This window comes from Ambystoma mexicanum, chromosome 10 (genome assembly GCF_040938575.1).
Source record: "Ambystoma mexicanum isolate Mex_15411 chromosome 10, UKY_AmexF1_1, whole genome shotgun sequence".
Classification (NCBI taxonomy): domain Eukaryota; kingdom Metazoa; phylum Chordata; class Amphibia; order Caudata; family Ambystomatidae; genus Ambystoma; species Ambystoma mexicanum.
Genome location: NC_090932.1, coordinates 762,601,488 through 762,626,339, shown reverse-complemented (window position 1 = coordinate 762,626,339; position 24,852 = coordinate 762,601,488). Strand labels below are relative to the sequence as shown.

The window sequence follows — 24,852 nt, the reverse complement described above, 5'->3', positions numbered from 1 at the left end:
TGCAGAGGAAATGGGACCCTGATAAGGAAATGAGACTAGGGGATCTATACCTGGAGGGCAAGTTCGCCACACTAAAGGTTGTTCAGGATAAAGTGGGCGCAGGGCTCATCACGACATTACAATACTACCGCTTGAAAGCGGCATGTAAAAGAAAATGGCCTACAATCCCTGACGCCCACGAACCTCAACAATTTATATCGGCAACTATGACACAAGATGGTTGTACAGGTACGCTACCCAGTCTATACAGAGCAGCCCAAGAACATACTCCATCCAAAAACTGCATAAGACAAAAATGGGAGCCTGACCTTGGAATCGCCATTGAGGATACCAAATGGTCCAAGTATTGTCTACATACCAAATCTATCTCACTTAACTCCAACTTCAGACTAATACAATCCTCCAACTTCAGACTAATACAATTAAAAATCCTGAATCACTTACATATAACACCACATAAGGCAGCCAAGTTCGACCCAACCCGTGACACAACCTGTCCTAAATGCAAGTAAAGTACTGCAGACTCCATTCACATGTATTGGAACTGCCCTCCTGTTAAAGCCTTCTAGGAAGAAGTGGCCAGAGTTGTAAGCAACGCCATCGGGATAAATATTCCGGCTACCCCTCTGAAGTACTTGTTGGGCGACATAGGCAAGGCATCCGAAAAGACCCGCCGCATATAACACCACATAAGGCAGCCAAGTTCGACCCAACCCGTGACACAACCTGTCCTAAATGCAAGTAAAGTACTGCAGACTCCATTCACATGTATTGGAACTGCCCTCCTGTTAAAGCCTTCTAGGAAGAAGTGGCCAGAGTTGTAAGCAACGCCATCGGGATAAATATTCCGGCTACCCCTCTGAAGTACTTGTTGGGCGACATAGGCAAGGCATCCGAAAAGACCCGCCGCTTTGTAGCTATTGCCGGAGCAGTTGCCAAAAGGAACATATTACAATCCTGGAAAGCTAAAACAGCCCCAAATCACAAGACTTGGCTACGCGACCTACTGTACGTCCAGGAGAGTGAGGAGCAGTATGTGAAAAGTGTGACTGCAGTATGTAGACCTAAGGACATATGGGCTGCATTGCGATCGTACCTTAACCACACCCGAGACAGTGACGACGAGACTACAGAATGAAAACTACAATAAAGTGATGTATATTTTGAGCTAAATGTGAGAATGAAAATGTGATATTGGTGTTATACCCTGGTGTCCACCCCGGTGGTGGTAATGTATCTATGTAAAGTACCTGTCAGAATTAAAATAAAGGTTTAAAAAAAAAACTATAGGTGTCCTAAATATTCAACATCTAGCTACTTCTTCCAGGTGTTGATCTGCGTCTTCTTCAGGATTTGTGAAATTTAAGCCAATTTACACTGTATAGTTTTTCCAATACTAAAAACAAATAAAACAATCTGTTCAAATTACAGTTAAAAAAACTGCAGTTTCACATCTCTTCTCCATTTAACTTCATAGTTAGACTAGATGTGCTCCCTGGATCGGAAGAACGCTTAGCCGCACATCCCGTCTTGGCAGCCACTGTGTTTCTTACTATGCTGCAGGATCGCAGGCTTCCATTTCCAATACAAGGTGCTACCCTTGGGCCGCTTTCTGCCTCCACAAGGATGAACACACTCCACTACCAGGCGCTCACTATCAATCTCAAGCAGTCTCAGTTGCAGCCCACGCAGAGCTTGACCTTCTTGGGCCTCGTCTGGGACACAAGCTCTGTAAGAGCTTCTCCCTCAGAGTATAATATTGCGGCCATCAGGTGAGCTCACTTCCTCTCCAGGCCCGTGTCCTCGGCCTGGTGGTACCAACACCTGCAGGGGCTTAGGGCAGCGGTCCTGTTGGCAGTGCCCTACACAAGACGCAGGATGCGTAGATCACAGCTGCAGTTTGCATCCTCAGGGAATCAGGAAAAGGGCTCCCAAGAGGAGCCAGTTAACATTCCTCCCTTTCGCCTCTCGGACCTCCGACGGTGGTCCAGGACTTCAGCCTGATGCAGAGCAAGCCCTCGGGCAGCTGGCCCCTCAGTTCACAGTTACGACTGGCTCTTCCCTAGAAGGCTGGGGACTCCTGCCCCTGGAAAACCACAACGTCCATGGGGTCTGGACTCGGCAGGAGTCCCACATCAACTGGCTAGAGATGAAGGCCATATGGCTGGCCCTCAAGACCTTCCTCCCTCTCATAGAGGGCAAGACAGTGTTTATACAGACGACAACTCCAGCAGCATGTACTATGTCAACAAGCAGGGGGGTACCAGGTCCCCTCCACAATGCAACCTCGTTGTCAGCATGTGGGAATGGACTCTGGAGAACGACATCTACCTCATGGCTGTCCACTTCCCGTGGGAATCCAACCTGGTGGCGGAAAGGCTCAGCAGATTGGGGGTGGACAATTACGAGTGGCAATTGAACCTGGTACTGAAGGAGATCTTCCTCAGGTGGGGGCACCACCAAGTGGATCTGTTTGCCTCCCAAGACAACAAGAAATGCCAGCAGTTTGCCTCCTGACGCAAGAACAGGGCCCCGACTCCCGTGGGCAATGCATTCCAGATACAGTGGAACTACATGATGGCATACGCTACCAGGAGCCAATAAGAGAAGAAGAATAATAATAAGAGAAAATGGTCTAGATTCGGTCATTGGGACAACTGTAAGGAGATTGACCCCCTTAAGTGCTCATTGGATGATGTACTCTCCTTCTCGGCACACCTCGCCCACTCCGGAGTGCAGGTTCATACAGGCTGCACTTATCTGGCAGCCATAGGTGCCTACAGGAATACGGAAGAGGGTCTCTCTTCCTCCAACCCGGTGATCAAGCGGCATCTGGCGGGCCTCCACAGACTCTACCCGCCTATAAAGAAGCAACACCCTGTGTGGGACCTCAGTGTAGTGTTAGGTGCCATTGCGCACAAACCTTTCAAGCCAATGGGAACGGGGACATCAGGCTCGTCACTCTAAAGATATAGCCCTGCTCGTGGGCCTCGCCTCTGCTTGCAGAGTCAGCGAAATCCAGGCCCTTGGGGCATCAGAGCCCTACACCACTTTTCACAAGGATAAGGTGGTCATCAGGATGCATCCGGCGTTCCTACCCAAGGTCTAATCCGCCTTCCATCTGAACGAGGGGATTGTATTACCTACCTTCTTCGTCGACCCCATGGATGAGCCTCAGGGGGTATTGCATCAAATGGATATCAAACCCGCTCTGAAGTACTACCTGGACAGGACCAAGGAATTCCGCAATTCAGATGTCCTCTTTGTCTCCTTTGGTGGTTCAAGGCAAGGTTATCAGGCTCCAAGTCCTCCATCGCAAGGTTGGATGGTGTGGGCATCAAGGAGGCCTATGAGGGGCAGCACAGACCAGTTCCGGCCAATTTGCATGCCCATTCTGTCGGAGTAAAAGCCACTGCCATTGTGTTCCAACGGCAAGTACCGTGGCAAGTCATCAGTAGGGCGGCCACCTGGGCCACCCCTCCGGTTTTCTGCAAGCACTACTGTCTAGACGCTGCCTCTAGGTCAGGCGCGGCTTTTGGGCAGGCGTTTCTAAGAAACCTGTTTGCTTAAGGAGGGTCTCCCCTCCACCCTAGGGCTGCATTCAGTTGTTATCGCCCATACAGTATCGAGGAAAGGGGACGGGACGTACGAATAATTAAGTTACTCACCGTAGTGACTAACGTACTCTTAGTCCATAGTCCCCTTTCCTCCATACGTACCACCATCATCCCCCTAATAATACTGGTGTCATTAGGCAACGTTATATATTGTTGATGCGTCAATGGGGACTGAGGAGTAGCACCGGTGGGCTGAGTCAGGCAGCGCATGCTCCCAGGGCCGTGCCCCCGTGCACCTCTAAATTTGAAGGAGAAGATGATGATTTCCTGCTGAAAAAGGTTCCAGCTCCTGTCCCTAGCGAGGGACGCCCATGCAGTATGGAGGAAAGGGGACTATGGACTAAGAGTACGTTAGTCACTACGGTGAGTAACTGTTAATTTACATACTGCTTTGGGAGTCTGTTATAAATGAGGAATCTGTGGCAGGAAAGAATCCATTCGAAGAACACATTTCTTACCTCTCTGTAATGTTCTTTGTGATGGATGTTCCTGCCATTGATTCTTGTCTGGCAAAGGCTTGTGTTAACCACGCTTTGTTGAGTATATCATTTCTGTCAAATAAGAATTACACATTAGCACTCAGGACGTTATGCTGAGGTACTTAATGCTAATTATGCCTTGATTGGCAGTTTACCTGGGTGGTAAATACTGGCTGCCCTTGTTAAATATTGTTAATATCGTTATGGTCATGCGTATTAACTTTGACAGTGGACCATTCTATCCAGTATGGCATGTCACTGAAGACATTCTTGCCTAATTAAAGATTGTGTTTGCACATGGGTTCTTTTGCCAACATTAATCAGTGGTTTTATGTGCTTACAGGTTTTTAAAAAGACTCCGCCAGGAGTTCGAAAAATAGTTATTGCCACCAACATTGCAGAGACCAGGTAAACATTTAGATAAATTGCTTATCATTGATCTGTGAATACAACAAATACTTGGGTCCCCATTATTTTCAGTTCTATCCAATTCCGAGTGCATTAAAAGTTGGTTCAGCACTATAGTTGAACTGGAAACCTTTTAAGCTATTGTTTATCCTTAAATGCTTGTAGATCTGCACTGCCCCTATCGCTAACAAATGTTCCTTTTGCTTTGTCATTGGAACTTGCATGGTGTTTATTTTTATTATCAGTAGAAGGATTTTATTTATTTTTTCATGTGTTTGGTCCCTAGGTCCCTTGCCTTTTCTTTCTTTATTTATCCTTGTATGTTTTCTATGGCACTTTTGAGTAGATGTATGCCTCTAAGTTTCTGGGTTTATATCCTCGGCCAGACTTTTCTTAGCTGTGTGAGGAACCAGAAGGCACATTCACAACCACTCCCTGGGATCTTCTGCTTAGGTGACTGAGGAAGGGCCATCACTTTTGGATCGCGACCCTGGGGCGGACAAGCGAGGGAGGATCACTGGAGTGGAGGGTCCTTGGAGATTGGGTAGAGGTTGCCGGACGGCGAGACATGGTATCCCCCTTCCCTAACACTGACTTACCATCCGTTCCCTCAGCCTTCATGGGCTATTTCCACTCATGCCCTATTTCCTCCCCCCCATCAGTTCCCACAAAGTACTGAGAAGAGGAAGAAGCGTCAAAGAGGAATGGGCACTTCCTATAGTAAAACACCCCTCTAGTACTGGGACAGAGAAGAGTGACTTTGAAGCCTACAGAGGAGGTCAGGCATGTCCGATTCATTGTATTAATTATGACCAGGCAAGAGAGACTAAGGACTCACACCTGAAGCCCCTTAACCGGGGTCGGGTTTATGAAAGGTGGAGCATCTAGAAGAAATTGGAGGTTGTCAGGAGAGAGCAGCAGAGAAGCCAGTCCAGCCTGAAGAGTACCCGTGGAGGACGGAGCAACCAGATACTAAGGACGTGCAGAGTGAGCCAGTCTGCGGCAGCGGTGCGAAGGAGCCATGTCTCCAGGGAGCTGTGGAGATTGTCGGTTCATTTGTTGTGTCTGTGAAGTGCTTGTTCACCTGGGCGAAGGAACCAGCCTAGGAGTGTCTGAGGGGCAGGAGGTGAGACCCTGACCTCAACCGCAATGCATTCTGTGAGCAGAGAATAGGTGGGAAGCTGCAACGCGACTGGTGAGTTTCAAGTGATACGAGAAACCCAGTGCGCAAGCGTATGAAAGCTTAAGTGAATTACTTTGTATTGGAGTGGTCGCGTACAAACAGTAAGTTTTTTCAAAAGCCTCTGAAACAGGAATAATGAAAGAATGAACTTGAAAGAGACTTGGTGAGCAGCAGAAAGCAGAGCTGTCAAGTGGGAGCAAAACCCCAATGATAATGCTGCGAGACCAAGGGTTAAGGAAAAGAGGCTAATCTTGAAAGCCTGCAAAATAGAATACATTGGAAAGGGGTGATTAAAAAAGCGAATCGCCTGACACTTATAAACAAAGCTTGGGAAAATAAGAAGGCAAATGTGAAGCCAAGGACAAATGATGCGTGACCTGTAGTGGGTGGACCGTTCGGCCTGTTAACTATGCCTCGACCCGAAAGCCCCAACCCGAAGGAAAGGGTTAAAAGAAATTGAAGACTAAGAAGTTCTCAAACACCAATTTAACTTTGTGCTTTAAATAGTGAGCACTCTAAGCTTGGGGAAGGGAACCCTGCGTTCCTGTTTGAATACTATGAATCAATTGAACAGTGTACAGGGTGAAACCCGTCGCGGTGGAAAAGACAAGGTCTGAGGCTGTTTTTTGGCTGTTTGTGCTGGGCGTGTGGCGTACGGCACTTTCCTGAGGCGTTTGAGCTACAACACAGGCAAATAGTGAGAGGAGCCGTAAGTCTGTTTGCTAAAGGCAGACTGAAGCTATCCTGCTACTGAGACAGAGGAGTGGGAACTCTGAGGAACGTTAAAGGAAGGTAAGGACAGTGCCCCCTTCTCCCTCCATTCACCTTCAATTCCCATAGCCCCCAATTAAATTGAGGGGAGATGCAAGGTTACTCCACTTGGCTGCGGACATTTGGAATAGCCCAGTGGAGAAGTTAAAGATTACAAAGCCTTCCACCTGTTCATCGGCTGTCTAGTATTATTAAAACAAGAATCAGTAAGAAATTGAGGATAATGGCCCCTAGAAGTTGAAACCACTCCTAAGGCAAAAATCCCTAGCCCGAAGGGCGGCGTGTAAACAGGGGCTAAAATTAAAGTTATCCTCGACTAGGGAAGCAAAAAGGAAGGAAAAGGTGAAACTCATATCATGGAGAAAAAAAATATAATTAAAAAAAACTGGAAAATCAACCAAAAAGAAAAATAATACATCAAGGGAAAGAGACAAAAACAACAAAAATGAAACTTCGAAGCACACTGACAAAGGACGATCTCAGGTGCTCAGAGTGGGATGGGTCCTACTCGGAGCATCAGGAGATCTCAGAGGACAAAGAACCGCAAGAGACAGAGGCAAATCAGAAAGATGGGGTAGTTGAGCCTACTGAAGGAGTGGAAGAGGGCCAGCCAATTCAAATCCAGGCACAAATGCACACTAACCTGAGCCCCCCACTGACCCCATCACGTGCCAGGGCAGGAGATACGGCGAATCATCCGATAATTCAATCCTGGAAGCAAGGACTAGAGTATACAGTCACCACCAAAAAAATACAAAAGAAAATTGATGATCACTTCCATAAAACGAAACCCAAAGGTATGCCGACCAGGATCCCTTGCACATGGCGTGTATACCAACTGATCAGGATGAGGCAAGCTTGGAGAACCAGTCGATCATCAAGGAATCATCAACCCACCAGAGAGGCCCTCAACGATCAACGCCAAAAGGCACCTCAATAGGTCAGGGAAGGGAAAGAGTGAATAGTGAGACTGAGGATGATGACACCCAAAAAGAAGATAGCGTCTTGGCTGCCTCACCAGATCCATTGCAAGCACAGACCGGCTCCCTCAAACAAGGAACGTCTTGCTCAAATGAAACCACAATTCCGGCATTCAATTTTGTCCTAAACTCCCTGGTCTGAGTTTTTTAATTACTCATTGAACAGTGTACCTTGAGCAGAAGTACTTTTTGAACTTGGGGAAGGGAACCCTGAACTCTATTGGGATATTGTGGTTTTCAGAAGAAGTGCTTCGAGCTTGGGGTAGGGAACCCCTGAGCATCTATTTGAATGTTGTGAACCAATTGAATGTTGAGCTTTAAGGATTAAGTACATTACGCTTGGGGAATGTAACCCTAAGCTCTTGTTGAAGATTGGGAACAAGTTGAACATTGTATTTGGAAAAACCAGTGTTTGAGCTTGGGAAGAATACTTTTAAGCTCTTGTGGAACTGTATCTTGAACCTTGGGGAAGGGAACCCTAAGATACTTTTGTTGGAACTGTCTCGAACTTGGAAAGAGGGCCAAGAGCAAACCAGGAGCTGGATGAAGCTCGGAACTTTAGTTTGAACACTGTTTATTTGGTTACTGATATCCCTAAACTATGTTTAGTATTAGATGAGAGGGCAAGCATAGGATTTTGACACAGACATTTGATTTTGACACACAGACATTTGATTTTGACAGACAGACTTTCCTTAGTTTAATTAGGTAGGGAAACCCCCACCGTAGTTGTATAGGGCAAGCTAGGTGTTAAACCAACCCAAACACTTTTAATAAAGGATTTACAAACTGTACCCTTGGTGTCCGGTTCAACTCTTCAACAGCTGCTTAATCTTACATTGCCTATTTTCTCTGTAGTCCGAATTTGTCAATTGGTTTTTCACTTGTTTATATTCTTGCACGGAGGGCTTTGTAGAATTTACTCCAGCACATTCAGGACAAGTGTACTAGTTTAATGTTGTAGAAAACAGGATTTCATACTAATGTGCTGGACCTCTGACAAGCAGAACCAAATTGCTGGCCCAGTACATCATTTTTGTACTGTTAAAAATGCTGCACCATCTTTTGGAGGTCCTTTCGTCAGCCATTCACATTTCAAACCATTGGATTCCCTGAGTGGTTACGTAGGTTCTATGGGTTATCACTCACCATGTGGTATGATCACAAATTACCAGTTTTTAAACAGCATTTTTTATGGATTCCTTTCTCTGACATATTCCTCGTTTTATATCCATCTTCTCCTGCACCAGTTGTCTTGGAACGTTTTCAGTCTTTATGGTACCCATGACACCAGACATGACATCCCTGGCAGTACATAAACCGTGACCTCAGTACATTTTTTTTTTGCACACTTAGATTGCCCCTTGGAATGCCATGTTGCTCCTGGAAAATGTTTTCCTGGCCTCGCGCTTCAACTCCTGCAGGGACTGTGGGAGACCAAAGTCTGTTTCGGAACTCCATAAGGTGTGCCTCTACTGTCTCAGGGAAGAACCCAACATGGAGGATTGCGGATCTTGCCAATCCATGCACGCCAATGCTCTCTGCGAGGATGCCCCAAAGCTCTACACCTTCCTCCACAAAGACAGTGCGAAGATGCTGTTGAATTCACCATTGTTGAATCCTTCTTCAAAAAGTGCCCGATAGCTTTTGGATCAACTGGAGAAAGGGAGGTCCTTTGAGAAAAGGGCACATTGATTTTGCTCTCCTAGTGTCAAGTGCCTCTCTTCTTCACCTAGCTCAAAGAAGGGTCATCACTCCCACTCCAGGGAAGATAACCTTTCAGAGGAATCGCCACTTTATTGGGCACCATTCCCCATTAGTTACTCTGCCTCAGAGCAGTCCGAAGAGTTTCAGCCTAATATCTGTGACATCTTCGCCATTGAGGCAGTTTTTGTACCACCCTCTGTAGTGGCAACTACAACCACTGGCCTCATTAGGCAAAAACAACACCTGACGAGAAAGGGAACCCAACCTTTCTTAAAGGTAAGTAATGTGGGTGAAGCAACAAGGCTCAACTCTTGGGTTGAGGTAGCAGGTCGACACAAAGGTTCAATTAGTCCTCACACATCTCTAGAAAATACACCACACTGATGGACTGAAAACATTTATTCTTTTTTAGTCACACATATAAATCTATCGGGGGGAAATGAGTACTGAAGGTATAACCAGTATTAAAAAAAGAACAGAGATTCCAAGATGGCAGCTGGCAGAGCAGGAAGCGCGTGAGCGTCTCTCCCCACCAGACCGCATCAAAACATATCTCCACAATCTAGCAGGGAAACTGAAGCCACCCACCGGAGATCAAGACCACCGAAGGCATCTCAGTGAAGAAAGGAAGTCGCGGGAGGAGGCCGCAGTGAGACAAGGAGGAAGCAAGGTCAGGCCGCATCAGGCCGTGTAGTCGAGGAGGAGTTGGGCGAGCAAGACAGACGGAGCGGACTGAGGCGAGGGAACCCTCGGAGCTGCGGAGGAAGCTGAGCAGAGAAGTCCCCCTTTCACCCTCCCCAACGTAGCACGAACCAGACCGCAGAGGCGACATCAACGCAATAGGCGGGACTGGTGCACGTGGTGGAGTGCCTCCTCGCCCCTCCCCCCCACCTCCGGTGGAAGACCAGAGCAGGTGAGGAGACTATCCGGGCGGGCTGGAGAAAAAGCCAGGGAGGCCATACAAAGGAAACCAACAAAGGGACAGAGGAGGCACCCCCACCAGCAGCGCACACAGTGACTTCGGAGGATGACGAAAAGTGCCGCTCCGAGAGAGGAGGAGTGGGGGAACAACAATGAACACTGCGAGACGCGTGGGAACAACAGCTAGGCATATAAAACCTGGAGGCCCAAGATAAAGGGGGGCAACAACAACTAGCAGAAGGAACGACAAGGGGGTGGAGACTGAGGGGCTGGAGAGGCCCACCAAACCCCGCAAAGTGAGCAAGAAGAAAAGGGGAGCAGAGACAGGGGAACAGTGACCCCAAAACATGAGTGGGGGGGGGGCGAGAACCAGCAAACACCCTCCCAAGGGTAAAGCTCAACGGAAGCATCAATAAGAGGGGGCAAAGCAGTAAGGAGCTGAAGGAATAGCCTCCGAGTGGGCAGAAGCAAGCAGCAGAAGTGTCAAGGAAGATTGACCCACATACGGAAGAGGGAAATTAATGAGACAAGCTACAAGCCACCTCAAGGAGCCCAGCCAGAGCAGCGGGAGAAGAAAGGGGCAAAACCCACAATGCCCCATAAGGGGATCAACAAGTGAAGCAAAGGGGCGACAAACTCCTACCCCCCAAGGCACCCAATAGCAAGGGGGAACAAAGGAACACGAGAGGGGCGATCCTGCACCAGAAACAGCAGAGAGGACCCGGGGATGAGAAGAGCTCCTCCAAGCAAGTAAAAGACATATTGTAACACAAACAGGAGCCCAAGGTACACCAAGAACAGTGAGAGAGTGTGGCAGAAGCCTCGCTTTCAGCCAGGAAAACAGGACACATCGCGAGAGGCTCCGCCAACACCCACATGTCAAAGACAAGAGCAAAGGCAGTGGCATCAACTCAACAGAGCCCTCAGGGAAGGCAAGATTCAAATTTAAGGCAGCTGTGGAAGACTGGTAACAAGATAGCCCCCAGGAAAGTGGATACACCCAAAACCGTCCCACACACCGGCAAGAAGTGAAAAAGGAACAATGGCAAACAAAGAAGACCTGCAGGGCTGGTTCAGAGAATTTCAGAATCAATTCATGTCATCCTTCCAATCTCAATTTGACAGGCTGAAAGTCGAAATGAAGCAGTTGCTGCAGGAAATACATAGATGTGGCCAAATTAGAGGAGTGAACGGACACATTAGAAAGAATAGTCCAGAACATGGAAGAAGACGCACAAAAAAAGATACAGTGGAACACTTGGCACAAAACCTCGAACTCCAATGCAAGGACCTGGAAAATCGATTAAGGCAGGCAATATACCTAAAATAAATCTATCAGCAGCAGTATAGGAGAAAGATTTGAAAGACACAGTCCAACCACTATTTGCAGACATTCTAGCGGTGGACAAGGAGGAACAAATACAAATGGGCTGTATCCATCGAGTAAGACCAAGGAGGGAAGGGGAGCCTGGCGCCCGCCCAAGAGACATGCTAATAGCCATGACCACCTACACCCTGAAAGAACTAATCCTCCGGAAAGCGTGGCAAGCAGGGCAAGTGAATCAATGCAGATGAAGTGTATCTATACCAGGACTTAGCGCAAACACTCCAAAAAAGGAAGCGCATGGGACCAGTGGTGCAATTCCTGGCAACAAAAAAGATAAAATACAAATGGACGTTCCCATTCGGCCTTCTATTCACATGGGAGGGACGGAATCACAGAATAACCACATGCGAGGAAGGCGAACACATTTTAAATCTGCAAAGCGAGGAAGATGAGCCTAACTGCGAAAGGCGAGGTGGATCAGCAAGTCGCAGAAAACCATGGGAGTGGAAAAACAGTCCCATGGTTCCCCTGAAACTTGAGAACCATCTCCGGTTCCGGAAGCACCTCAAAACCTTCCTCTTTGCTTCCGCTTTCTCTCCCTCTCTCCCCTGCTAAAATCACTGAACCTGTACTGAATCTGCAACTGGCCACTCACCGATCTTGGCCCTGCCACTCTTCCCTGCACTGCCTACCTGCACTATGGGACTCTCTCTGTATCCTACAGCCCCTTCTCCCGGCACTTACCTTGCACTTGCCACCAGCTGGCCCTATTATTTAACTTGTATTCTACTAACCATGTACTGCACTCTCCTTGCACTTGCCACCAGCTGGCCCTATTGCTTATCTTGTATTCTACTAACCATGTACTGCACTTCCCCTCTCCCCTTCCACTTTTCCCAGTCCCCCTACCCTTGCACTTGGGTGATCTGAATGACACCTGGCCTAGTAGGATCTTTGTCTGTTCTCCCCTTATTCCCCCGCCTTGCCTCGTCGCACCTTGAAACACTTGTGCATAGGCACGTTACAAATGCCATATCATATCAAAGGCGGAAGCAAAATGTGAAGGGGAGACGACAAAGGGAATGACGAAGCAAGAGGTCCGGATGGGAGTCCGGAAGGGAAGGACACGTGAGGAGATGAAAAAAGGGGGTAAGGCAATATCACGTTTTAAAAGGATGCAGCCCGAGGCGAAGAGGAGAAGAGAGCGCATCTTGGAAACTTGAGTAGGGTTTTGTACACCCCATGCAAATATCTCTAGAAAGAAAGAGTACCAGGTGCGACAGACACATTGTTCGAGCACACATAGGAAACGGGACCCTCCACAGTGAAGGGGACGGGATGAAGACGGGAGTTTGGTTGAGTGTTCTCCCCAACAGGAGAAATGAAACAAAGGGATGGAAGAGCCAGGTAGACCCAGGATGAAGGCTATTAAGAAAATTGTTACTAAACACCCCAGTCAAACGGAGGAAAGTGGAACACCACCTTAGGGGGGAAAAATTCGACATACTCATGTTCCAGGTGACGCCCATTAAAAAACAAGACAAGAGGAAGTTCAAAATAAAAGGATTTACACAAATAGATCAAGCTAACACAGGGGAGAAAAAGGCAGGGGTGTTGATTGCACTGCACGACAGACTGGGAGCACAAGTTAAGGCCATTGACTCGTACAAGGAAGAAAGATACATATTCCTAAATACAGAAATCGGGGGCCAGGTGCTGACGCTCGCATCAGTTTATGTCGCAAATACAGGGCAAGATGGATATATCAGGCGAATGATATCAGAACTAGAAACGTTCGCTAAAGGGGAGATCATAATGGCGGGAGATTTGAATCTAGCCTGGAACCCGAAGCAGGTTAGGAGCGTGAAGGGCTCACAGGGATCACACACCCCATCCAAAGCACTCATACTAAAGATGACAACACTGGCCATACACGGTCTGGAGGGCCAAAAGGGGACAGTCGCAAGGGTTCACACGCTACTCCCATGTACACAAAACTATGTCACAGATAGACTACATCTGGGCCTCCACAGGACTAGTAGGGAAAGTGAGAGAAAGGACCTATTTCACTATCGGACCACGCCCTATGGATCACCTTGTCAGTGGGAAATACGAAGGTGGGAATGTGAAAGTGGAAATGTCCCACCAACTCTTCACGACCCAATACCATAAGCCATAAGAGAACATATACCACAATACTTTAGAGAAAAAGAATCGGAGGAGATTTTGCAAGATATAATATGGGAGGCCTTTAAGGCAGTGATGCGGGGGACCCCCATAGCCCTGAAGGCGGGCAAAGAGAAGCAGAGACAACAATGGGAAAAAGAATTGGAGGCAAAATTAGGTGACACACAAAAAGAAATGGCAGAAGCCTGTAGTCCCAAATTAAAGAAAGCGTTGAGACACATGCAGGGCCAACTAGAGACACTAAGAACAAGGAAAGCTGAGACAGCATTACTATACTTAAACAGTGGCACTATGTTAAGGCCAACAAAGCTGACAGACACCTAGCCAGACAGCTGAGGGAAAAAATGGATCACAACCAATCATGAAAATTCAAGACGGGCAGGGGCAGGAAAAGACGATAAATGAAGACATGGGAGAAATCTTTAGGAATTTCTATCAGAAACTATACTCGTCAGACAAGCCATCAGAGGAAATGCAAATAGAATACCTAAAATGCCTCCCGATTCCACACACAACGGAGGAAGAAAGAGCTGACCTCGAGGGGGGGTAATGAGGGAAAAGGAAGTTCAAAAAACCATAAGGGAGTTGCCAAAGAATAAAGCTCCAGGTCCCGACGGATACACAGCGATCTTCTATAAAAAATATAGCAGTATCCTGTCCCCAATCCTCACAAAACTGTACAACACATTCTACACACAAAAACATTACGCCCTCAATGAATGAAGCCAAACTAATAGTGTTCGACAAACAAGGAAAATACCCAGTAATACCAGGTTCATACAGGCCAATAGCACTAATAAACCTAGATGCAAAAATATATACAAAAATACTTGACAATAGACTAATATTACTGAAATTAATAGGACAAGACCAATCCGGCTACATACCAACCAGGCAAACCTTTGATAACACACGTAAAATCTGCTACCTTATAGAAAAAACGGCAATAACACACAATCCAGTGATCCTTGTTTCACTCGATGCAGACAAAGCATTCGACAGTTATGCTATTCAGGACGATGAAATAAATGGGGTTCAATGACATAGTAACGGACAAAATTACCCTGGGACGTGGAACTAAACAAGGTTGCCCACTATCTCCTCTCCTTTACGCCATATACTTGGAGCTGCTACTAGTCCTGATAAGAGAATCAACCAGATAAAAGGGTATAGAAATGGCGGGGGAATCCCATAAAATTATAGCATTCGCAGATGATCTGCTAGTCACCCTATCGAACCCGAAACAATCGCTTCCAAACATAATACAAGAATCAGAAGACTTCAGGGAGATCTCAGAACTGAAATATTGAATCTGTCTGCAGACCCGGAAATAGTAAATGGCCTGGAGCGGACGACACAACTAAAACAGGCCATAGAGGGCATAAAATACCGAAGCATAATCCTCACAAAGAGTGTAGACCAACTATACAGGGCAAACTATTACTCAATTATTGAGAAACATCAGAACAGACTTGACAAAATGGAACCAGCTAATGGTCACGTGGTGGGGCCACATGACTACAATAAAAATGGTGAGCCTGCCAAGAGTAATGTAATTCCAGGCACTACCAATTAGAGTCCCGAAGTCCTTTAGCTCCCTGAATAAGGCCATAAGCGCATACATATGGAAGAAATAAAAAAACTAGGGTAGCAATGACAACACTTACAGCTCCAAGGAACAAAGGGGGGGATGGCATTCACACACTTCCTCAGATACTACGAGGCGGCACAATTTAGGGTCATTAGATAGTGGCCAAAGGGAGACCCAACGCAAAATGTGGGCACAACAAGACAGGGCATTTGCAGGATCACCCCTACAGGGACTTATGTGGTTGGACAAAAAAATGACGGCACCCTAACACGAGGATAAGCAAGATCATAGGCACAGGTTTAGACATATAGAATGGGGCAACTGGGCAGGGACCCTTACCAACAAAACTGTCGCCATTCTCCCCCTTGTTTGGCAACAAGGAATTCCCGCCGGGAAGCGTTCAAGAAATGGGAAGCGGCGGGCTGCAGAAGTTAAGCAACATGTACCAAGGGCAAAACCTGAGCTTGTTCGAGGAATGCGCCCAAGACCTTGGACTAGAGGACAAAGATAGATTCAAATACAACCAACTAAAACATTGGCTTAGCGCCCCACAAGTGAAAGAGGCAGCCACAAGACAACTGACGCCTTTGAACAATTCATTACAACAAATACAGGAACGAAAAGTCTGGTATCCAATCTATATAAACATCTGAACGACTAAGATGAGCAAGTAAAGTGGAACTTTATGAGGAGATGGGAGGCATTAATATGGGAGCCCATTCCTAGAAACCAATGGGAGCACCTTTGGGGAACAATCCCCAAACTAACAAGATCAATCCATTTAAGAGAGATGTGGATCAAAGTGATCCTCCAATGGCACTATACGCCTTAAAGAATTCACACAATGTTCCCCCAAGCATCCGATCAATGCTGGCGAGGATGCAAAACACTAGGGGACTGGCAGCCCATCTGGAGAAATTGCCCAAGGCTACAATAATTTTGGAGGGGAACGGGGGGGGGAGGGGAGCCCGGCAGGAAATATACCAGAGCATAGACCTACTGGGGGACAACTTCTGGTGGTGCGGCATGTGGGATCCGAAAGCGAGGACACCACCTTAGATGCAGAAGCTGGGCCTGGTAACCCTGCTAATGGTGGCATGGTTAGTGATGGCACAAAACTGGAAAAAAACAACCCCCGCACCTCTCAACAATACAGGAGTGGTTGTTTAAAATATGGAACTTCGTAGCGCTGGAATGGGTGACATACAAAATTCAAGGAGACCAAGGGAGATTAAATAATGAAGGTGGCCCGGTACTAACCTACCTACAAAACGACTACATGGTACAGTGGTGCCCTCACAAGATAAGAATATTTGACTTCTCCAGCATGGGGTCTGGCATGGATTCACATGCTCATGGATTCACAAGCTCATGAATATTCCCCGTTGTCAGGCTGGGAATCCTTGTTAAAAAAAAAAAAAAAAAAGTTTCAGTTTAGTTTCTAAACTGCCTTTCTCCTAATAACCAATTACGCAGCTCTGGATCATACTGCCCCCAGCCAATGACTGCCCTTTACCTAAGCCCCTCCTCTGGCAGCCATCTTCAGATTTTTATCGCACGTTCAAGTGTTGGGAGTCCTCGCTTTCGTTCCTCAAGCTTTCTGCGCTTTTGCTAGGAAAACTGTTTTCGGTTCAATCGAGCCTGTGTGCTCCATCGCTTATACTTCCGATTTAACGCGGACCAATTTTTCGGCATCTTTCATCGCCCCTCAAGGGCAGAAATCGTTCAGTGTTCTTCTTGGAAGCTTCCAGAAGTCTTCAGGCCTACACCGTGCCGGATCATGTCAGAGGAGAAGGACGTAACTTCCCTCTTCAAGCTGTGCACCAGCTGCTTTTTTTTTTGTTGGATGGCAAGCATTCCCAGTGCCTGTATTGTCTACACCCGGCGCATAAAGAAGAAGGTTGTGAGATCTGCTGTGGCTTCACCAAGCGCACGATGAAGGATCGACCCATGCGGTTGGCAGCGTGGCTCAAGACCAGGGCCTCTACCCCAGGTGATTCTGAGGGACATGCCTCTTCCAGTTCCAGCCAACCTGAGTGGGCTTCTAAGTCCTTTTAGGGCGCTCTATCCGTGGGGGCCCAACACAAGGCCAAGTACTGCAAGTCTGCTTCTGTCGGGTTCGCCGCTCAAGCGGGTCCCGCAACGGTCAGGGCGCCTTTCATAGTCTGTGGCCTCGAACTCCAGCTCTTCATCCAAGAGGAAGTCAGCTACACCGGGAAGCTGTGGGAAACACTGGGGTAGGGCAAGGTGGAAGACCTGCCTGTGAAGGCACAGGTGGTCCAGGCCAAATCGTCGTCCTCGTTCGAGATGGTGGTAGCCTCTCTTTCGAAGGCAAAAGGGGCTGAACCAGTCCAGGGTGCCACAACAGCAGCCAGAGTGTCTCTACCCGCCAGGTGAGAGTCTTCATTCAAGCTGGTAGAAAAGACTCCATAGAAGAGGATGCTGGAGCTTAGCCCAGGACCGACCCCTCCGGACCTGAAGAGGGGCGGGGAAGGGCAAAGAAGAACTCCAGGGCATGGTCCGACAAGGAGGAAATACTTTCAGTCTGCACCATCCACGGTGGTGACGACGATGGGCGGCGTCAATACCGTTGACGGGAACGACAAGGGCGCTGGGCCCGGTGACCCTGTCCCCCAGGTGCCCACTAGAGACTTATCTCAGGATATCCTCTTGACACTCCACACGCTGGTGTCGGAGATTCAGAGGAGATTGTCGACAGCTCCACCTACACCAGCGGCACCACTGGTGACCCTGTTGACACCGAGGCAGCCACCAGCGAAGAAGAGGAGACACCCTACGCCTCCATTCCAACCGTTGCTGCCCTCACCCCCATAGGGGGACTGGGATGGACAAGCGACGACGGATATGGAGGTTGACGCAGGACTGGGAGATCATGCATCACCGGCGCCAAGAGCTTTCTTACGGGACAAAGTGGGATCTTTTAATTCCATGATTGCCCGGACGTCAGCTTTTCCAGCTCACCCCAGAGGAGGAGGGGGGCTTCCTGCGCCAATGCCGGGAAGGCAAAGAGGAAGACTATCCTGTTGGTACCGCTCCTGGATGACATCTGGAATGAGGGGCTGGTGCTGCTGAAGAACCCTTCTTCAGCCCCAGCGAAGAGAGACCGGCTTCAGAAAAAGTACCGGGTGCCGGAGTCTGCACCCATGTGCCTGCAGTCTCAACCGTCGCCAGACTCGGTGACCGTCAGTAAGAAATCGACGAGTTCATAATCTTCATCTGTACCCCCGGACAACGAGGGGAAGAAATTGTATTCCATGGGTAGAAAGGTAATCTACTCAGCGGCGACAACGCTGAAAGCGGCCAACGCCTTGGCGATCGTGGCCAGATACGACCGGGAGCTTTGGTACAAGATGGCTCCGCTCCTGGATTTCCTCCACGATGACAAACAGGTCGAGGCTTTGGAGATCCTCCAGGAAGGCGAGGTGTCGTCGGAACACGCCATTACGATGGCACTGGACATCGCGGACACGGGTTTCCGCCAGATGGGCAACAGGGTTTGCCTTCGCCGTCATGGCTGGCTCAAAGCCACTAACTTCAGGCAGGAGGTCCAGATGAGAATCCTGGACATGGCGTTCGACTGTGACAACCTGTTCGGGAAGGCTGTCGATTAATCCCGCCATGCCATCAAGACACGGGCACACTGCAACACCACCGGCCGTCCTTTCGTTCCTCAGTAGGGAAGTCTAGCAGCAGGTCCTCTTACCACCAACCCTCCTGTTCCTCAACCCAGGAAGCCAACAGGAGTCGCTCCAAGGCCTTCGGTGGTGGCCGCCGCCGTCAAGGTTCCCAAGGCGTTGCGCCGACCACCAAGCAGGACTGAACCGCCCAGGACGTCGGGCCTGCACCCCGGTTGGAAGCCGGCTGGTGTACTTCGTCAGTGTGTGGGAGACCATCTCCACTGATCGATGGGTGCTGGTTGCTCTCGCCCACGGGCACACTTGAGAGTTTCAACAGAAGTGTCCCCAAATACCACCAGTGGCCCGACAGGAACGCATACCTCATCTGCTGCTGGAAGTTCGGTCCATGTTAAGAAAAGGGGCGGTAGAGCTAGTTCGAAGCGACTACGGGCTCCAGAGTCTACTCAAGGTACTTTCTACGACAGCTCAACAAGTACATAAAGTCCCAGAAGTTCAGGATGGTGATGCTGTAGCATGTGCTCGGCCAGCTGGAGGAGGGGGACTTTATGTTGTCGGATCTAGAGGATGCGAATTTCCACATCCCCATACACAAAGGACACCGCAAGTTTCTGTGCTTTGTCGTTCAGTGGAAGCATTACCAGTTCAAGGCTCTTCCCTTCAGACTGAAGTCAGCGCCCAGATTCTTCATCAAGTGCCTGGCTCCGGTGGAGGCCCATCTATGACTGCAATGGATCCTGGACAACTGACTCATCTGGCCCAGGTCAAAGGACATCGCCGTCGACCACATGGCGAAGACTGTCCGACTGCTGATGGACATGGGGTTCTCAGTGAATTGCGCAAAGTCCTGCTTGACTCCATGGCAGGACGCGCTATTCCTGGGATCCAGACTCGACACAGTGGCCTGCCTGACGTCACCGTCGGAGGAGAGGATATCGGCCATCTTAGGCAAAGTGCAATGGCTGTTCTGAAGGTCGCCACAGTGAGGACCATCAAGTCTCTACTCGGCATGATGTCGTCATGCATATACCTGATTCGGCTCTGCAGGCTGCGGATGCGTCCCTCTGCAGGAATTCCTCGACACCCGTTGGGTACAGGTGTCCGGAGACTTCCAGGACAGGATTGCTCTCGACCAGGACTTGCAGCGAGCGATAAGGTGGTGGGGCGGGCGCACCAATATCGCCGGAGGCACGGATTTCCAGAGCCCCCGTACCTGGAGACAGTCACGACGGACACTTCCCTGGAGGGATATGGAGCCCACACCGGACGTCTTCATGCCAGAGGCCTGTGGCTGCCGGAGGAGAAGACGCTACACATCAACGTCCTGGAACTATGGGTGGTGTTTTGGGCCCTTAAGTCGTTTCTGCCATCCCTCAAGAGCAAAGTGGTGAGGGTCTTCACGGACAGTACCACCACAATGTTTTACATCCGGAAACAGCGGAGCACCAGATCCCTGCCACTCTCCAAAGAGGCTCAGGATTTGTGGCACTGGGCCGTCGCCCAGGGGATGTTCCTCATTCTGTTTCACCTGGCAGAAGTAAAGATCACTGTCGCCGACTCTGTCACAAGTGGGAGCTTCGGCAGGGTCAAGTAGACAACCTTTTCCTCAAATGGGGCAGATCGATCTGATTGCAACAGCGACGAACACCAAGTGGCAGAGATTCGCCAGCAGATTCCCCTAGCTGGGGAGCATGGGGGACGCATTCTCATTCCCTTGGGAAGGCCTGTTTCTGTATGCGTTCCCTCCGTTGCCGCTGCTACTTCGAGTCATCAGTCAACTCAGACTGTACCGTGCAGGATGATACTCGTCGCACCGGCGTGGCTGAGGCAGATCTGGTACCTGGACTTTCTCAGCATGTCAGCGTCCCCTCCAGTCAAGCTGCCAGTGGTCGCGGATCTTCTCGCCAGGGAAGGAGGCAGTCTCTGAACCTGAAGGCCTGGCTCCTGTAGCATTAGAGTTGAGTGACTATGATCTTCCGGCAGACTGCAGACAGGTACGCGCCAAGGCCAGGGCATCGTCTACGGACACAAATGTAAGCGCTTTGCCACTTGGTGCCGGTCACAGAAGATTAAACCCTCTGAGGGTCACGGCCCATCAAGTACTTCTGTATTTACTGTCATTGGCTAAATCAGGACTGGCTCACATCTCCATCAAGGTACATATGGCGGCTATCTCCCACTACACCAGATCTCTGGGGTGGTCTTCACCGTGGTTGCACCTTTTAGTCAAAGAGTTCATCAAGCGACTGTTTCGCTCGTTCGCGCCGGTGAAGGCTCCCGCCCTGGCGTGGGAGTCCAACATGGTGCTGACTAGGCTCATGGGGTCCCCGTTCGAGCGGATGCATTCCTCTCCGCTCAAGTTTTTGTTGTGGAAGACCGCTTTCCTTGTGGCCATCACATCGGCAAGGAGAGTAGGTGAGATCCAGGCCCTGTCCTGCAAAACGGCCTTACTTGACTTTCCACAAGACGAGGGTGGTGCTGTGGACGCACCCCTCCTTCATGCCCAACGTTCCGTCGGAATTTCATCTCAATGAGTCCTTGGTGTTACCAGTGTTTTTTCTGACATATTTGTAGCCGGCTGAAAGGACTTTGCACTCGCTGGATGTGGCTTGAGCGCTGAGGTTTTATGTGGCCTGCACAAATTGTTTCCGGACAACTTCTCAGCTTTTTGTGAACTTTGGTCCTGTGAACCATAGGAAGTCCCTGTCCAAGGCTTCCATTTCCAGGTGGCTCTCCAACTGTATCTCTCACTGTCACCGGTTGGCAAACTGACTGCTGCCTGGCCGTCTGAGAGCCCACTCTACCAGAGCGATCGCTGCTGCTACGGCGTTCTTGTCTGGTGTGCCCCTGTTGGATATTTGCTGGGCTGCTACGTGGAGGTCGACGCACACCTTCACGAAATTCTACTGCATTGACGGGGATTCCAGGGAGGAGTCCAGAGTCGGCCAAGCAGTGCTGCGCAACCTGTTCGCTTGAAGGTGAGCCTGGTGAGGAGCTAAGATATTGTTTCTGTTGAGCCTAGCCACCTCCCGTGGTTGTACATGTATGTACTGCTATGTATTCTTTATTCATGAGCATGTGAATTCATGCCAGATCCATGCTGGAGAACAATAGTTACAGGTAAGTAACTTGTTCCATCCTATGAACTCTAAAGAACAAGCAAATGGGGAGAGTGACGGACAAACCTCTGGTGGGGAGGAGGGACGGGGGGGAGCTCAGTGTTTCGTGGTTATTGTTCTGTTATGCGAAAACTAATACAAATATTTATTTTTAAAAAAGAAAAGAGACCAGTGTATTATGAAAACATAATGTTCTTAAAGGACTCTCCCTACCCCGCTGCCTATATGTGTTTACACTACCACAGGTAGGCACCCAACTTAAATTATTGGGGGTGGGAGAGAACAAGGTACCACACAACCTATCAAGCAGGTAAAGCCCCAAGGGCCTGCAGACTGTCCCAAAGGCACCCCCACTCTGATTGTATATGATGCCCCAGACCTGGTGGTTACTACTTAACACTTCTCTGTTGGAGATGGGAAGAAAGGGACCTAAACATTTTTACTGGCTAAATATTCTAAAAATCCTTAAAGCCTACACCAACACTTCACATTAATTTTGACCCTACAGAGCATATTATTAAATATAATACACATACGTAGTAATTTACAATAGTGATAGAGGAGAGGAAACATTTCAAAACCTTAGCTAAAGACTTCCAAGAATTAAGAATACACTTTAGCAACAGTAACCTTAGCAAAACATTTCAGGGAAAAATATTTGCAGCGCCTCTAAAATTAGCTACAGTGTTGAAATGAATTCACCTTTATTGAAATGCAGCGGCTGACTCTTAAAAATGCATATACAAGCAAAATTAATAAACAGAATTCTAACTATTGCTCCCAGAGCTCACTGAACCCCTTATGGCCACAGGAAAATGACTGTGGGCAGGTAAGAACTGCCAGTCAATTTAGGAGAGTTCCAGGACAGGTTGAAAGTTCAATCGGAATCAATGGGAATCAAGTTAATGGGCCATCTATTTAAATTGAGGTAAGCCAGTTCTATCACATAGGTGTTGATTCTGTGACAACCCCAAGGAGGACTAGAGGAGACCCCACTGAAAAGATCCAGAGTTTGAAGGATGGATCAGGAGCCCCAGAGGAAGGTTCAGCGTAGCAGAACTTGGCCATCTCCCCCAATAGAAATGTCTGGGAAATGTGGTTGAGACGTGCCTCCAAAGGATCTCGATCCTGGACCAGAGGGACCCCAGCAGGTGACTATCTTGAATAATCACACACCACAAAGATGTACTCGCATAGTCTGTTTTGAGCAGAAACTGCTCCAGCAGCAGAAAAAACTGGCAAGTACAGATAATCTTTTCCAGCCGTGGTTTGCAGGAATCGCTGCCAAGGCGTTATTGCACCCTTAGCCAGCCATAACCCGGAAAAGGAACAAAGGACCGTCTCAAGCTTTCTACCTTAAGTCTGAACTGATGGACTCTGTGAGGAAAACCCTGGAAAGGAGGGGGAACCCATGAAGATTGTTCCTGGCGGCTCAGGGGAGAAAGGATGAAGGCAGCACACCAGCAAAATGATCCTAGGATGGGGATAACAGCTGGAGGCAAGTCCTAAGCCATGTTGGATCGCTTAAGCTGAAGATCGGGCTGTGTGTTGAGATCTCAGCACCCGACTAGGCGACTACGGTAACCCACAGAGAAGCAGAAGATCCTGGCGGTAAACGGTGCATGCTGACGTTAAACGATCCAGAAGGCATTTTCCACTGAGGAAGGCACCAGCAGATGAGGCAGTAGCAGACTTTCAGGAAGCCCATACAGGGCTTCTTGGAGCAAAACACTCAAACTGGCATTGGCCCAAGCCACAATACCCAACCAGTATAGTCAAGTGTTAGGAAATATTTTCCTTTTGCTGCTTTCTCTCCATAGACATTGATGGAACACCTCCACTTTTACTTTTGAAGACCAGTGAAGATTTTTTCCTTCACTGGACCTGCTAAACTCATCAGTTTTGGGGGCACTTATCAGTCCCTATGATCATCAGTGCAAGAGAATTCTTCCGTTTTCGGTTTTATTGTCTTGTGCACTTTTGCATTTGACCACTTAATGCCAAAAAGAATGCCATGTCCTCTAAAATGGCAAATCCATGAGAATGTTGCCTGTCCTGTGGCCATTATTTCTTAAAAGGTAGCAGGCGCTCGTTTCCAGAAAGAACTTGGCATGATAACCTGTTCTGAGATGAGTTTGCAGCGCACACTTTTTGCTCACTGTACCTTTCACAGATGGGAAATATCCATTTGCATATCAGTCTTTGTCCCACCCACATGGGCAGTCCAGCACCGAAATGCTATGGCAATTCCTATCTGAACAAGAGTACCAAAAGCAACCCCATACACATGTTTCATCCTTGTTGTCCTTTGGCCATCTTGTTGTTTGAACCCTTTCTGGTGAAATCATCAGCTTTTCTGGGCACAGCAGCAGTACATGTTTGTGGGGGCTAGGTCTTTCCGGTCCTATACCACATCCATGCCAACGTGTCTGTCACTGGGCAGATGTGTTGGCCAGAGGCTGTCCATGATTTGACAGCCCCTGCCAGTTTCAAGGTTGCAGATCCTTAACTTTGGTGGGATTGGGACGAGTACAGCTTGAATTCTGGATAAAAGGAGGGGTCCTGCAGCCATTCAACAGATCCTTTTTGGGGCGCAATACCCCTATAAAGAAGAGCATACTGCTAAAGACCTGGAAGTCTTTGTGGAAAGCCGGTTGCCAGGATATGTCCTTTCTGGTTCTTAGAGGCGCACTGGCCCGTTCCCACACAGAAATTGCAGACAATATGGACCCATCGGAACCATTCTAGCATGGCTTCCCATGTTGCATACGTCGGCTGACGTTTTTTACCGGAACTTCAGCATTCCGAAGCAGAGTACTATAAAATGACAAAGCAAACTGTGAGCCTCGTGTCGCAACTGCTTCCTTCATTGCACTGACTCTTCTCTTTCCTTGCATGTTACCTCT

The 24,852-nt window shown here is 48.6% G+C and overlaps 1 protein-coding gene across 2 annotated transcripts in view; it reads left to right on the top strand.

Annotated features, from left to right (window-relative positions):
* The window catches only part of DHX36 (DEAH-box helicase 36), a 1,119,030-nt gene that overhangs the window by 429,530 nt on the left and 664,648 nt on the right, over positions 1-24,852 (top strand). For both annotated transcript variants that reach the window (XM_069618410.1, XM_069618409.1), the window contains exon 14: positions 4,440-4,504. In XM_069618410.1, coding sequence (XP_069474511.1) covers positions 4,440-4,504 — 65 coding nt within the window. The remainder of the gene's footprint in view (positions 1-4,439; positions 4,505-24,852) is intronic.